The following is a 17,482-nucleotide window of genomic DNA, read 5'->3' as shown; positions in this document are numbered from 1 at the left end:
TCGGAGTGACCCTGAGCTGATTTAGTGTATACTGTGGGTGGGGCCCATTTGAGACCAAGTGAGTTGGACAAGCTGCATGACATTAGGTCAGGCAGCTCCCTGCAGCACCCCTTGGAATATTGGAGTCCCGGGCCTGGGCCCAGCTCACCCATGCCAAAGGCCGGTTCTGGGCCACAATCAAATCCCAGGGGGCAGAAAGACTGTTTGCCCCATTCTTGGGCGGTGGTTCAGCCCGATGCCAGGGCAAGCCACCCCAAACCCTACTCTTTTTTCTGACGATTTTTTTCTGGTGTCTGGTGGGGTTTCTTACCCTCTTCCCCTCAGACTGGGAGTCTGACCTATCTTTTTATGTGTGGAGTTCTCCGTCCTGACTGCGGATTCTCCGCAGTAATAAGCTTACTATTGACTCATGTTTTGTAAATACCTAAAAAAGTAAACTTACACAAAGTGTAAGATTAGCTTTGTGAATCAGGCCCCCTGTGCAAAATCCCTATCCCATCCCCACCAATCTACGATGTGTCGGTCAATTATTCAGCAAGGCAATTTGAAGATAAAGACTGAATAATCGGTATCATCCTCCTCTATAGCTACTGTGAGGTGCCGTCTCCATACAGCTTCTACATGTCTCTTCCCCGATTCATCCTTCTACAGGTCAGAACATCCAATTGGTGGCGGTGAAGGTGTGCTGGATGATAATGACTTGAAAACTATCACTTTGTATTTTTTCAGGAATTTACCTTAAACAGGAGGTAATCAACTGCTAACATCTCAAACCACACGCCAATTGCTGTAGTTGCTAGGTCACAGACGTACAGAGATGACATCAGGCAGATAGATCGAGAAATAGACAGAAAGATTGGCAAATAGATAGAGATATAAACACAGAAATAAGATAGATTGATTGATTAACATATAATAGAATATGTATGTGCCATGTTTAAAACTAGCACTCTATTTTGCAGTGAAACAACCTATTTACTCATCGTGTTTCAGAGAACATAAAAACTGGCAATTGGAGTCACCTTTTCAGTTGAGTGCACACGTTTTAAATAGATCACTAGTTCGATTAACTCTACAATACTGTATCCCTCCTGGAGGCAATCATCCTGTAACAAGTAATTAGAAGAAGTCTGTGAACTCCCAAGAATGCAGAGTTATTGCTAAGTTGCCAAAGTTGATGTTTGAAGTTTTTTAGTACACTCTAGTTTTTCAGTCGATTTTAAAGAGATATTTCCCTTACCATTTGCCCCCTTCTCTTTATGTCACCCTACCCTGATCCTTATCTCTTTGCTCTCATTTCCTTTTCAGCTTTCGCTCCTTTTTCCCTTATCGCCCTTCACTCCCGTGTCCCTTACTAATCGCATCTGTGTGTTAACCTCTTCTCTCCTTTCTTATCTCTATCTTCTTCCCTTTAGCACATTCCCTTCGTCTTTACTATCACTCTGTCTTCCATGTCAACAAAAGCTACCCGGCCCTTACCTTGACCGTGCCTTTGTCCCTGGCAAACTCCAATATCTTCCTCCTATACCCATTAGTTCTATCGTCCTCCTTCTGCTTGCATGTGTCCGTCCTTTGCCTCTCAATCATTACCCTCACTAAGATACGACTGGGATGAGGAGAGCCCTATGAGGGGGCAATGCTACATGTGCCTCATTACTTTCTGTTGAGCCCTGGGGGCTACCAATTGTCTTTGTCTCAACTACTTGGAGTAGAACTCAGCTTTTCCTAATAAACACCATCCACGGCCTTTTCCGTCAGTTTCAACATTCGCCTCTCTTCCTGCTTTTAGCTCCATCTTTTCACCCTCGAGCCCCTTCACCACTTTTACTTATCTGCCTCTTTCTTAGATGTCTTTCCCTGCGAGAGAACACCGATTGCACACGCGATCCCCCTTCCTTTCTCAGCTCCCCTCCAGCTTTTCATTTCACACAAACAGTAATTATGTTACCTGCTGCATGACGTGTTCCATGCTCCGCAGAACAGTAAATACTGTCTGTGCGTAGGGAACCATTCATTTCCCATCCCCTCAGAATGTTACAATCCTACAGCCAAATGCAGCACAACAATGGCGGAAACACAGACAGCACAGATACAGAGATGGAGAGAGGAGTGAAAAGCAAAAATCAGACGAAGGCTATGTTAGGAAAGTGGGTGTAACGCGACAGAGAGGGGGAGTGAGAATTTTCACAAACGATTTTTAAAAAAATGGGAGAAAAGACGAGAGGTGAAGAGAAATGACTTAAGAACACGTCCTACATCAGCAAACTCCTCCTTCCTGTATCCCCCTATATTGAATGCAGAAAAATGGGGATACATATTACCATAGAAAACGCCTGCTCACCCAGCTCCCCTCCAGAGCACTTCTATGAAAGGCAAATTGTAAAAAAAACACTGTTTAAAACGCACCGGGTGAAGCGAGCTTTCCACACTGAAAGGAATCATCAGTACCTGTTGAGCTAATGATAAAAACATGAGCACCCTCGGTACATTTCCCTGCAGCAGGTATTTACAACACGTTCACACTAGCATAGCCCGGTCAGTCATTGTTGCTATTAGACACAAATCTTTAAAAGCTTCTAGAAAACAGAATAGTTTCGCAGTAGCAGACACAGCCTGGATGGCTGCCTTTTCTCAACAGCCAAACAAAATATAAATGAAAATTCCGATTTATCTCGGGATTTTCAATCGAGCCGCAGCACTGCTTATTTCCCCACAATCCTTGCATCGTAGAAAGCCATTTAGTAAAGGAAGACGTTATATGTATTCATTCATTGATTTCTGACTCCGAGAAACAATACAAAGCATGCAAAGAACAGTGAAATGGCGAAGGCACGTCTTCTATCTTAAACCCTCGAGGCACAGCTTCTGGCTCTATCTGGAATGACCCGCTCTCATGAAACATTCAATCTACCACCATAGATCGCAATAGGCTGTAAACAGAACACTTAAAAGCCACAGCTGGTTGGGAAAATCGTACTGAAAAAACATATCAGGACAAACAGCTCATTAATGAAATCAGGTTGCACAGACTAGGTAAAGGAAAATCATTTTTTTAAATCTGGAACTGGTGAATACAGTCTCTTGAAATCTTGCTAACAGGTGGCCGGCACGAGTTGTACCTGAATCAGTGCAGGATTGTAATAGAGGGTGAACGCATTTTGACTATAAATGTTTTACAGCTCTGGTTCAATGGCACTGTTGAGACTGAGAGAGGTTTCCTTCGCAGAAGAGCACACAGAGATGGGAGCTCATTGACTCCAGAGGTATTGAATATATGATCCTTATGCATAGCACCTTCACAGCATGCTCTCACCCCCCTCCCCACCTGCCCCCCCATAAATACCTGGCTGTTAAGTACTCCGATAGAAGGACTGATCTTTCTGTCCTCACCGTGTCCCCCCCCAAAAGTCCACATCTTGATTTAATTTCCCCCTTCCCAAAAATATTTCATTCCTTCAAAATAATTAAGTTAATATTCATTCTCTGTGGCCAGGAAGATTCTTACCAGTCGTTTGCCTCTTATATTCCGTAGCTACCTTTTCCTTCTAAACTCTACCATCAGGTTCCCTTCACTGGCCATGTTTCTAATCCCAGGCATCTCATACTTCTGCACCACTGGCCATATGACACCGCCTTGCACTTCCCTTTAATCCACAAGTTCAACCTTACTGCTTTGACACCCTATTCATCCATTAGGGTGACTCTTTCCCAGGCTCATCATACCGTGGTTCTCTTCCCCATGTTCATCACATTGTGTCAGTCTAACACATGTCCAGTTGATTGTGCCATTCTGCCATTTCCAGCACATCCCGCTGCTCTTCTCGTGCCCAATATATTCAACTGATCTGCTTTGTTTCTAATACTGTTCCACTCTACCCCTTTAGAGTCATATTGGCCACTTGAGCCACTATATTGTGACACTCTGCTCTCAGTCGATTACACTGTGTCACTTTATTCAAGCTATATCAATCTATTCACCAGGTCCATCATATATAACCATTCTGAAAAATACCATGGGCATTGTCCTAATCTACACCATGACTAGCGCAGTGCCTCCCAGACCATATTCATCGTATTATGCCAATCTACACTATCTCCATTGTAATGTGCCATTCTAAACCATATATATCCATTGTATTATGGCATTCTACACCACACCCATCATACTCTTCCATTCTTGACAATATCAATTGTATTGTTACTGTACACTTTGCCTATTGAATTGTACCACTTTAGACCATGTTAATCATATTATGCCACTCTACACCATGTCCGTCATACTAAACAAATTAACATCAAACCACTATCTAGTGCTTTTAAATCACGTTAGGCATAGTTTGAAGGGATACACCATGCATAACATACTGTAGAACTGTTCCCCATGTTGATCATATTGTGCTATTTTACTCAAAGCCCATCATACTGTGATTCTGCATCTTATGGACACATACTTTTGGTCCAGGAGAGCTTGATCTAATTCAGATATCCCAAATATCTGGCTTCGGTGAATCCTCCTGTTGAACTCTACTAATATACAACACTGGGCCACCATGTTGTGCTACACTCCATATGTCCATTACACTTGGTCACTTAGGATAATGTGTATCACCTTGACATCCAATTCTACACAATGCACAATACATTATGCTGCTTTATCCCATGCCCACCAAATTGTGCCACGACACTCTTTGTCTAGCATAGTATGGTAGTCTTTTTCATCTCCATTCTATCATGTCATTCTAACCTATGCTCATAATATCGTGCAACTACAGCCAAAGTATGGCTCACAGGACACTGTGTCTCTTGTTCACCACCCTGTGCCACATTCATTATACTATGCCTTCTACCACATGACAGTTATACTGTGTCACTGTACTCGATACCAATCAAACTTGTGCCTCTTTGGCTATATCTATAATGTTGTGATACTCTTCTACATGTCAATTATATTGGTATTAAATTGCATGTCTGGAACATTGGCCTACTCTACCATACGCCCATTGTGTTGTCTCCCACTAGTATGCACATTAAATTGAGCTGTTGTGCCAAATGCTCATAACGTTGTTCCAATCTACTCAGTACCCCTCATATTGCAGCCATGATTTAGTGTTGCCACTCTTCCACACGCCCACCATTTGGTGCTTCTATTGCACATGTGCTTCATATTCTACAACTCCACCAAATCTCACGCCAATGTGGGACTCAACTCCTTTTCCATCTTACGATGTCAATGTAGCTCAGGTCTATCATTTTTAGACAGTCTACTCAATGTATGTTTTATTTATTCATTCTGATCTGTACACATATTTTTCAAAAGGATAAATCTAGCTCTACTGCAGTCCATGCTCGAGATATTGGGCCCGATTCACAGAACTAACTTAAGACAAAATCCTAAACTTGCTACCATTTTCGTATTCACAGAAGGCACGTACTCATTTTGGTATTCACAGAAGACACTTACTCATTTCGGTATTCACAGAAGTTAGGAGTCCTAACTTTAGGACTCCTAAATGCCTTCTGTGAATACCGAAAGTCTTAAAGTTAGGATTTTTCTCAGTTTGGGAGTAGTAAAGTTAGGACTCCTAACTTTAGGACTCCTAAATGCTTTCTGTGAATACTGAAAGTCTTAAAGTTAGGATTATTCTCAGTTTAGTAGTAGTAAAGTAAGGACTCCTAACTTTAGGACTCCTAAATGCCTTCTGTGAATACCAAAAGTCTTAAAATTAGGATTTTTCTCAATTTAGTAGTAGTAAAGTTAGGACTCCTAACTTTAGGACTCCTAAATGCATTCTGTGAATTCTGAAAGTCTTAAAATTAGGATTTTTCTCAGTTTAGGAGTCCTAAAGTTGGACTCCTAACTTTACTACTACTAAACTGAGAAACATCCTAATTTTAAGACTTTCAGTATTCACAGAAGGCATTGAGGAGTCCTAAAGTTAGGAGTGCCTTCTGTGAATACTAATATGGTAGTAAGTTTAGGATTTTGTCTTAAGTTAGTTCTGTGAATCGGGCCCTTTATTCCTTCAACTTTTTAAGTCCTCCTCTTGCTCTTCTGCTGTATCTATGAGCATATGTTACTCCTCCATTATATTCCAGGATCCCCATCCAGCTTGCAATTTATATCCAAAGAGGTTAATCTCTTGTGCACTAACTAATGTCCTACACTTAACTGTCTACAAATAATATTAAATGTTCAGCCCCTAAGAAAACACATAGACCAGTTATATGTCTTCTCTAAGAAGATCCATATTTCACTAGCCTCTCTGTAGACCACTTCTATCACAGGAGCCCGGGTGTGGTTTGATTCTCTGCTCAAACAAGAGTAAACTGTATCTTTGGAATATTGTAGCAAAACCACCACCATATAGATGTGCCTTCAGGTATTCAACCTTCTTTTTCCTAGCCTTCATGGATCACACATTGTTCTACTTCTTAAGGAATGAAAGCCTTTAGCACTGTACTTGCGTTGTTAACAACAAGGATTGTCCTTATACTTACAGCATTTTGGTGTTATTGACAAATACATTTTAATTGTTTCCAAATACAACCTCAACATTGTAAAAAAAACACATCAAATCAGAAAGTATCTGGAAGAGAACTGTTATATTGTGAAGAGTCAGCAGTCATGTGTTCCTATTATCAAGCATATTACAGAGGTTGAAATATCAGCTTGAATTCATGTTAGTATGATGGTTCTGTCCCCACCTTATAATTTGTGTAGTTAGCTATGAGGGCTATCCTTAAAATGGCCAGTTCATGAGGATATCCACAAATAGATTTTGATTGTTTTTATATTGATATAGTGACCTTATTACATTTAGAAACACGCAAAACGCTCAACATCATAAACCTGTCATTTTAAGACAATCACTGTAGCTAACTACGTAAATAGAGTGTTTACAACTCACAAGTAAACTTTTCACTGAGTAGGAGGAGGGTCACACCCAAAGAGGTCAAACTGCACCTGTTCAAAGAGCCTCATATCATCTGACTGCTTCAATAGATCTGGCAACCATTCGGTATGCCAAGGACTTTTCCCTTTGTGGTATCTTGTTCTATATGGAGCCAATGGCCGGATCTTATATTTCATCTAGCTGCATGGTCATGGTAAAATATATTACTGTTTAAATCCAGTCATTTGATTCACCGTTGTCTCCATTATTTGACTGTGATCTCAATTACCCTTCATGCCCTCGAGCTTCTCATCCTCTGATCAGAGTAGCTCTCTATCTTTGAAGTCATTATCTTGCTAGTGATCACCATCCTATTTCCCTGGCCACATTCAACTCAATTACCACCGTTTCGCTAACCCCTCCAAATATTTTGAATACGTTCCGAAAAACTTAATCCCAACAACTTTCATTCTTCTTTACTCACATTTTCCCATAAGAATCTTTCATTCCCCAATATCATACATATTCCATTTGCAGTTCTACTTTGATCCATTTTGCTCTTGTTGCACAATCACTTTATTTTGATTTCTTTCAGCTTAGCCCATCGCCTATTACTTATCCCATTCCACAATACTCTGACCTCAACTCCACGTTCTTCCTTTCGTTTTCCTTCCTCCTCTAGTTCTATGTTGTAAGATTTAGTATATCAAAGTATATAACTCTTAAATGTTACAGATCACTAAATAATAACCGTTCAACTTTCTTCTCAAATAAAATGTGTTTCAATATTGACCCCAGTGTAAAGGGCATGTTTCTACCTAAATTACACTTTAGCCACGCGAGAGAGAGAGAGAGAGATGACTGGGGCCATAGACCTCAACCTGCTCCTCTTTCTTCAAACACTCAATACTGATTTTGGCATGGCCATAGCACTCTCCTGGCCCAAGTCCACTCTCTATCATAGGGGTATCCCATTTTACTCGAGGAGGGTATGAACCAAAGCAGAATTTCAGGACAGCCACCATATAATTGAGTTCAGTTCAAAATAGTTGTATGTCAATTCATCTTGTAAAGATCCCGAAAAGCTGACATTGATCTTTCCCTCCTGAACCTACACTTGAATTTGTGTGCTCTTTTTCTGATGTGTGACTTGAAGTAATCCAGTACCTTCCCTATTGTGTAGCTCATGTAACTGCATGGGGCAATGATTTCATATACAGACCAATGAGTCCATAAACACTTTTAAATACGTACAAGGAATCCAATCTCCATAACAAAATCGGTTCGTATGAAGGCATAGAAAGAGCTGTTGAGTGGTTAGGGATATTTTTTGTAATAAAAGAGGGGAAAAGGAGGAGGAGCTTGCATAAACAGGTGATTGGCAGTGTGCACTGTTTTTACCAAAAAAAGTGTCGTTCTGGTCGTAAAAACAGCCTAAAAATGGGAATAAAATGGATTTAAACAATGTGTATCCTAATGTTAGAAATATTTGGGGTGTGGTAACGCACTCTTAGTTTAATTTGTTGTTGTTTGCTTGTTTTGATTTTCATATATGTCGTTGGTGCATAGGTAGGTACCCTGCTGGGCTTTTAGGGTTGATTGATACAGTACTTTGACATGTGTTTCCTGTGAACCAGGGTCCACTCCTTCCTTGCACTCCTTTTACTTTCACTCAATTATTACTCAATATTTTCAAGTGCTGTTTGCAAATTTTATTTTAATTTCCAAACGTTTCTTTATAGCGAGTTTTTCATTCTTTATATTTCATTTCTCAATTTCTTAACATTTCATTTCACATTGTATTAGGTCCCAATGCATTTCAAGCGTAAAGCTCTTCCTCAGGGGATTTCTTTATCTAAAAACATTATATGTCATATTGAGTACTCAGTAAATCACAATGATATAAATGCATAATTATAATACATCTACTCGTATTCATGCCTGTTCCTGTTGTATGTTCCCGATGTGTGTGCCTCTTATAGCCCGTGATTCTTCTCTGCACGCTGTGCCACTTCAAAAAACATACTGGATGTTACACCTTATAACCCATTTCTACAGTAACGCGCATATCGTACTGACCTTGAAAGGTTCGCTTTTACTTTCAAGCTGTAAAAAACTAAACGAATAGCTCGGTAAAACACTTATTCTCTATCAATTACACATTTACTGATGTAAGATATTGAGGAACTCTGTCCTTACCCGGTGCGAATATCCGTCTCCTCTCCTCGCTACCTCGGCGTGTGTTGCTCTGTCCCTACGCGCTGTTTGCGGCTCTATGGCCTTCTCCCGCTCACGTGACCGCGTCGGTTGCGTGGTTTGTTTACCATTTGTTAAAGTGAACCACAATAGTTAAACAGTTACCTGAACGGTGCGCACATGTTCATACAGTAGAGTGTAATTCAAAGACATGTTATTCAACTATTATCGACATTTATACACAATTATCAACAATACATATTTAAATATCAAATCCAGTCCGTAAATCATTATTTCTAATTTTCTGAATTGTATGTGTCTTTACAAAAAGCAATTTAAATCCATCCGCTCGTTGAGTCCCTTAGGCTGTATAGTACACAAAAAATTGATCCAAAATACTTCTCTTCTTAGCAGGTGGTTATTATTGTCTCTCCCTGGAAGGGTTGCCACCATTTCTAAAATACAAAATTTCAATTGACTTGCATTGTGGTGAGCTTGATTAAAGTGAACTGCCACCGTTGATTTCTGATTGTTGAGTCTAATGTTACTTTTGTGCTCAATGATACGCGTTTTTATTTTTCTTTGAGTTTTACCCACATAGGATAGGCCACACAGGCACCGTAACATGTATATTACATTACTTGAATTACATGTGCCTGATACTTTCAATTTTATAGGCGTGCCTTTGGTTGGGTGATTTATGATGTTGCTTTTGATGATGGCTGAACAGTTACCACAATTATAACATGGTGATGTACCTTTGTATTTTATCTGTTCTTGCGTATTGGGTTGTTTGAGTAGTTCTTTCAAATTTCTTGTTCTCTCATACGCAGAAATTGGTGGTTTGGTAAATATTCCCTTGAAGTCTTCTTCCAGTGCCAATAATGGACAATGCTTTCTGATTGTTCTCTTGATTTTGGCACTCCGTGTTGAGAATTTGGATACAAATACGCTTTTTTGTTCCTCTTGCTTGTTTGCGGGTATTAATAGATGTTGGCGCTGTAATTTATCTGCTCTCTCAGCTGCTGATTCCAGGATGGGTTCCGGATATCCTCTCTTCTTGAATTTTTGTAATGTTATACTTTTGTGTTTAGCATATAATTCATTGGTAGACGCTATGCGTTTTATTCTGAGTAATTGGGAAAATGGTAAGTGGTGTTTCAGCGGAGCCTGGTGAAAACTGTTGTAGTGTAGTATATTGTTTCTGTCTGTGTTCTTTGTGAATACACTTGTTGTGATTTTTCCATCTTTATTAGTTAATAACACATCCAAAAATAATAGTTCATTTTTACTCAAAGTACATGTGAACTAAATCCTCTCGTTTATAGAGTTCAAATTGAGTAAAGCAGTTTACTAATTAAGATGGAAAAATCACAACAAGTGTATTCACAAAGAACACAGACAGAAACAATCTACTACACTACAACAATTTTCACCAGGCTCCGCTGAAACACCACTTACCATTTTCCCAATTACTCAGAATAAAACGCATAGCGTCTACCAATGAATTATATGCTAAACACAAAAGTATAACATTACAAAAATTCAAGAAGAGAGGATATCCGGAACCCATCCTGGAATCAGCAGCTGAGAGAGCAGATAAATTACAGCGCCAACATCTATTAATACCCGCAAACAAGCAAGAGGAACAAAGAAGCGTATTTGTATCCAAATTCTCAACACGGAGTGCCAAAATCAAGAGAACAATCAGAAAGCATTGGCCATTATTGGCACTGGAAGAAGACTTCAAGGGAATATTTACCAAACCACCAATTTTTGCGTATGAGAGAACAAGAAATTTGAAAGAACTACTCAAACAACCCAATACGCAAGAACAGATAAAATACAAAGGTACATCACCATGTTATAATTGTGGTAACTGTTCAGCCATCATCAAAAGCAACATCATAAATCACCCAACCAAAGGCACGCCTATAAAATTGAAAGTATCAGGCACATGTAATTCAAGTGATGTAATATACATGTTACGGTGCCTGTGTGGCCTATCCTATGTGGGTAAAACTCAAAGAAAAATAAAAACGTGTATCATTGAGCACAAAAGTAACATTAGACTCAACAATCAGAAATCAACGGTGGCAGTTCACTTTAATCAAACTCACCATAATGCAAGTCAATTGAAATTTTGTATTTTAGAAATGGTGGCAACCCTTCCAGGGAGAAACAATAATAACCACCTGCTAAGAAGAGAAGTATTTTGGATACATTTTTTGTGTACTATACAGCCTAAGGGACTCAACGAGCGGATGGATTTAAATTGCTTTTTGTAAAGACACATACAATTCAGAAAATTAGAAATAATGATTTACGGACTGGATTTGATATTTAAATATGTATTGTTGATAATTGTGTATAAATGTCGATAATAGTTGAATAACATGTCTTTGAATTACACCCTACTGTATGAACATGTGCGCACCGTTCGGGTAACTGTTTAACTATTGTGGTTCACTTTAACAAATGGTAAACAAACCAAGCAACCGACGCGGTCACGTGAGCGGGAGAAGGCCATAGAGCCGCAAACAGCGCGTAGGGACAGAGCTACACACGCCGAGGTAGCGAGGAGAGGAGACGGATATTCGCACCAGGTAAGGACAGGGTTCCTCAATATCTTACATCAGTAAATGTGTAACTGATAGAGAATAAGTGTTTTACCGAGCTATTCGTTTCGTTTTTTACAGCTTGAAAGTAAAAGCGAACCTTTCAAGGTCAGTACGAAATGCGCGTTACTGTAGAAATGGGTTATAAGGTGTAACATCCAGTATGTTTTTTGAAGTGGCACAGCGTGCAGAGAAGAATCACGGGCTATAAGAGGCACACACATCGGGAACATACAACAGGAAAAGGCATGAATACGAGCAGATGTATTATAACTATGCATTTATATCATTGTGATTTACTGAGTACTCAATATGACATATAATGTTTTCAGATAAAGAAATCCCCTGAGGAAGAGCTTTACGCTTGAAATGCATTGGGACCTAATACCATGTGAAATGACATGTTAAGGAATTGAGAAATGAAATATAAAGAATGAAAAACTCGCTATAAAGAAACGTTTGGAAATGAAAATAAAATTTGCAAACAGCACTTGAAAATATTGAGTAATAATTGAGTGAAAGTAAAAGGAGTGCAAGGAAGGAGTGGACCCTGGTTCACAGAAAACACATGTCAAAGTACTGTATCCTAATGGTAGCACATGTTTCTCTTTGAGAGATGACGTAGTCGTGCTATGGCACAGATGCCCTATTAACATCCATGCCTACAAGCCTCCAGCAGTTACTGGACCTTTTGGTCCAGCACTTTTGCACCAATTTCTTTGCGGACTATAGTTAAAAAACTAAGATCATGACTTTGGAACATTTTGCTTGGCTAGTCAGCAGATCTCTTACTGAAAGAGTATGGAGCTTTCCAGCAGCCCAGGTCACGTTTGCAGGGTGGCCTTAAACTGCCTTAGCGCCAGATCGGGAGGTCATCCCTCTGGAATATCTGCTTTACTTTTGCTGATGGTGATGATGTATGGCACCAATGAGCTTATGTGACTTGAAGGACCTCTATTGAATCTTGTCTGGGGATAAGTATACTTACATAAAATACAATCAGGTGTGGGCCTTGACTTCTCTCTTGTGGTGTCCATGCCCTTCAGGTTACCGAGTTCTTTTTGTTGCAGTTGTTTTGTGCCCCTTCTAACTCTCTACTTTCTAACCTTTAAAGGGCACAGGATCCAGAAGCAAACAGGAGGAACTTTGAACCTCTACATTTTGGTGTTCCTTGTATTGCCAGGTTTGAATAAACGGCAGTACTGCTGACCTTAGGGATCACAAAGCCTGCCTTCAAAGCTGAGGGTATTTCTTGGGGTGGGTAGAATTCCTCATTGGTTGTTTGTGATTTTCTTCTGGATAATCTTATGCAGCTATTAGAAAATATTTTATTTTGCGGAGCTGGGGAAGGGTTCCTGCGTGGGTAAGACTGTGGTGGGGTGGATGCATAGGACAAGTCAATGGTGTAGGAGCAGAGGGGCAGGACTGACTGCACCTTATAAGCCTCATGTAAAAGGTCTGGTTGGGCAGCAGTGGCATGGAAACGCACGACTGGGATGGATTGGTGCATTAGGTGCTACACATTGTCTCTACCACACAATGACCTGAATTTGCACAGTTGGGGTTTATGGTGAAGAATACAGTGGGTAGATATGATACCTGGAATTTTGTGGTTTGGATACATTGGGATGGTGGGCTTTGGAATGGTGTTGTGCTGGGGATGGTGGTTTTGGTCGCTGGTTGGACTAAAGAGAACGAGCTGGATCGGTAGGTGGCTGTAGATCCTTAGATTTGTAGGTAGGATTGTAGGGAGTTGTTGTGGGGGTAGTCCTATCAGAGGATGCATTTGCGAGGAGCTGATGTGAAAAGGCTTTTGAGGAGCGGCGGTGCTCTGGTGGAGGCTATGGAGGGCCTCTCTCGTGCAAGAGACTTGTGTTGGAAGTTATAGGGGAGTCTTTAGTAGTGATTATGTTGGGGTTCTGTAGAAGGGTTTGGTGTATGACTTTTCATAGAGGTTGTGGCATGTGTGATTTGTGGAGGCTGCAGTGAGTTTTCTTATGTGGGCTAGGAGTCTATCAAGGGGTTATAGTGGATGTCAACCATGGAACCAACTGCAGCAGTAGTACCTCTCGTAAAGGGTGGGGAGTTCATCAAAGTGTAGGTTGTAGGGGTCACGGTTGTGCAACAGAGATTTTGGAGGTCTCTCAAGGAGGCAAGGTTAGATCTTTAAAGAAGTGCAATTGGAGATCTTTCACAAAGTTTTTGATGAACTGTTTATTGTTGTGGGTCGCGGTGGAGAATTTTCATTTGGGGACTTCTGTAATGGAATCTCATGGGGTTATGATGGCGTGGTGCTTCTTGGGGGTTGTTAGGGCGCTCTAGGGAATTTTAATTATATTTTTATTTTGGCTATGGTGGAGTCTATCATGAGGCTTTACGGGGTGCATATTTGTATGAGGTGCTTTGTATGGTAACTTGTGGGGGATATAGGAAGTGTATTATGTGGAGTGGCGTGGGGTCTCTAGTGGGGGGTTCTTATGCAGGATGTTGTTGGGGTCTCTTGTGAAGGCTGTGGTTGGGAGTCTCTCCAGTGGATTATTTTAGGAACAGTGTCTCTAGTTAGTACTTTGGTGGCATCTGTCATTGGTGCTGTAATTCGCTCCTGCACGACTATGTCTATAAGGAGTGTAGTGTGAAGATCTGAAGTGACTATCCCGAGAATTTGTTAGCCGGCTTCTCCTATGGGCCTGTCGTGTGGTAGTCTCATATGGGATGCTCTAGTGCAGGTCTCTTTATGGGTCTGGGAGGAGTGTCTCTTGGGAACTGTGCTGATTGGCCTTATGATGGGGTTACGTTTTTGTGTGGGCTAATCTGAATGGTGTTCCTGAGGGCTGTAGTAATTACCTATCTTGCGGGGCTGTTGTGAAAGTTAGGTAAAGGGCTGGAGTGCTGAAGGTCTGTGAATGGGTTAATCTGTGGGAGGACTTTTGTATAAGTGGCAGGCTGTTTTCGGAGATTCTATTATGGGAATGTGGTAGGGGTCCCTACTGGCGGTAGATGTGACGAGGTACAGTACTGATTTTCGGCAAATGCTCTTGCAGTGTCTTGTGAGGTAGCTAGTGGTGGAGGCTGCTGCAGTGTTGTTGGGGATTGTGGTCTCGGTTGAGGTCTTTGGGTGGCTTCACAAAGGGGCTGATTTAGGGATCCCGTGTGACGGGGCTTTTATAAGGATCCCTCAAGGAAGGAAAGGTGAGGACGTCTCTTTTTCGTTTTTGACGGTGAGGGTTTTCTTTACCTTGTCTGCCTCCATAGGAAGATCTGGATTGGCAACGGCACACCGCGACCTCCGCGCTCCTGCTCTGGACCCTCCGAGCTCTTTCGCTTCACCATTTCGATTCAGCCCTGGTCCGACTGCTCACGCAGCTGCTGCTCTCCCATTTAGCACCGCGGACAGCGGAGCCAGCTAGCTAATGCGGGGCGCGCATGCGTTCCAGTGCGCGTTTCCGACAGTCTAATGAGACTGGTCTGCGCGCCCTTGTCATGTTGGAACGCAACGCTTGCATTGGTCCAACGTCGACGGTCACGCGCAGGACGTCAGATGTAGCGTATCACAAGAGGCGTTTTCCTACGCCGTGGCCGGTAAGTGGGCGCGGTTATGTGTAGATGGCGAAGGCTTTCCTCGAGTTAGAGTCGCCGCCCCCGTCATATATATATATATATATATTTAATTCATATAGCTTTGCATACGGTCCAACTACTCGTGGCAAGCAGGACATTTGACAATCTGCAATGTACGTCAAGGCCGCCATTTTACATTTAACATCTGCATTTTACTCAGCATGGTTTTCAAATAATGTTAATATAGTTTAACTGGGATTTTAATGCACCCTCCTGTTGAAGCTGGCCTCTAAATGGTTTTATTAGGTCTCGCCAACCTACTGCCTGAGCTGCTTGGTGACAGGTCAGGTTGTCTTGTCACACATCGTCGAGCTTACAGATACATGTTGAAAGACAGGCCGACGCAGGAGGAAGGTGAAATGTATTTTTAATAAGAATATACAAAGGCTCGGCTCACCGGAAGCCAACAGGAATGTACTAGCGCACAGCAGATCGGAACGGCCTCTGCCAACAGTAAGTGTGAAGTCACACATATATATATATATATATATACCCTCTTAGAACGTTCTAAGATGGAACTGAGTGCACACGCTACAGTAGACATGGAAAACATATTCAAAACACTGCAGTAATAGAATAAAAGAAATACAATCTCAACATCTCCCCTTTTCATACAAAAATGGGAAAAATCATTCTAGTACAAAACTGTCAAAACGCTTTGCCATACATATTTCTCTCCCAGACCTAGTTCGAGTGCACAAGGCATATTGTCTATTGTCAATAACATTTTCACTCCTTGTGTACATATCCTTGCCACTAGGTTCTTATTGGTTACTGTCACATGACCTTGCTTCTGTACTGTTGTTTTCCACTCCGCTTATCATATCTCTCATCCTCCCTGGTAGATGTGTTTAAACTGTCATATCCTCTTTGATCACTTTGATTTACTAGCACATCTTCCCATTCAAGAATACTGTCATCAAGACTACTTTCATTTCCATCCTTCCTCTCATTATGATCTTTTCTTGCCCTTTTTTCAATTTGACCACATCATCTTTGCTGCGCCATCCTTTGCCTTCTAGATATACAGCACCTTTAGATGTACCGCATACTTGTTCAGGATCACCAACCACTGACTCTCCTTTGTTAACCATGAACAGTTTCTTTACTAGTATCCAATCTCCTCTCACTATTTCTTTCTCCTTGACTTTTTTGGTCTCGTCTGAATACCTTTTTGTATTCATTTGTTTAGTCACAATGTTTTCTTTTACCTGTAGTGCATTTTCCCTAATAGGTTCAGTTGACACATCATCCTTGTACCATTTCTGAAATTTGGGTGTAAGTTCATTATTGCAGCTTCTTCCTCTCATCAAGTAAAATGGTGTGAATGTAGTGGTTTCATTAGGTGTGTTATTATATGTGTTTATTTTATCCCTTATGAATTCTTTCACACTCAACTTGGAAGCAACTGCCAGTTGGATGCCCTCCTTTATTAATTTGTTCATTCGCTCAACCTGTCCGTTACTTTTGGGACTGTATAGTGGCGTCTTTTCCTGCCTGACACCTATTTTTTTTTTAAATTCTGTCATTTGTCTCGACACTAGTTGAGTACCATTATCAGAGACAATGATTTTAGGTTGTCCCTCTACTGCAAACATTTTCTTGAGGAATTGTATAAAATTTTCTGTTGTCGCATTTCTTAGAAATGTATAATGCACCCTCTTTGAGTAATAGTCTGTTAGCACAATTATACACCTGCAATTTTTTTGTAGAATGTTGAATGGTCCTGCAAAATCTATTGCGACTTTCGACCAAGGTCCATTTGGTATTTCCACCATCTGTAATTCTCCTTTACTAATCTTCCAATGCTTGTCTGCTTTTAGACACTGCTCGCACTTGTCAATGCAGTCGCATACATCATTGTCCATTCCTGGCCACCAGTAGTGCATTCTCAAGATGTTTTTAGTCGCGCTGCTACCAGGATGACCCTTGTGAGCCAGTGTTATTAATTTAGATCTTAATTTTGCTGGTGGTACAAATAGGTAACCATTAACAAAATGGGGTGGCCCAAGAAAGTCATAGATCTGGGTATAATACAATATTGCAAAACAGTGGTCTGTGACCCTTTTTGTCAAATAAACTGAATTAATCAGTACATGCTCAATATTTCCACATTATTAAGGGGTATGTCTCTCAGATCAACCCTAATCAATAAAT

The 17,482-nt window shown here is 40.9% G+C and overlaps 1 protein-coding gene across 1 annotated transcript in view; it reads right to left on the bottom strand.

Annotated features, from left to right (window-relative positions):
* UNC80 (unc-80 subunit of NALCN channel complex) overlaps positions 1–15,118 on the bottom strand; it is a 2,761,828-nt gene extending 2,746,710 nt beyond the window's left edge. The window contains exon 1 of the mRNA XM_078680564.1: positions 14,943–15,118. Coding sequence (XP_078536690.1) covers positions 14,943–15,037 — 95 coding nt within the window. The 5' untranslated portion in view covers positions 15,038–15,118. The remainder of the gene's footprint in view (positions 1–14,942) is intronic.
* Between the last annotated feature and the right edge of the window lie 2,364 nt (positions 15,119–17,482).

The sequence above is a fragment of the Lissotriton helveticus genome, chromosome 3_1 (genome assembly GCF_964261635.1).
Source record: "Lissotriton helveticus chromosome 3_1, aLisHel1.1, whole genome shotgun sequence".
Classification (NCBI taxonomy): Eukaryota; Metazoa; Chordata; class Amphibia; order Caudata; family Salamandridae; genus Lissotriton; species Lissotriton helveticus.
The sequence above is the reverse complement of the archived record's forward strand: the minus strand, read 5'-3'. Positions and strand labels throughout refer to the sequence as shown.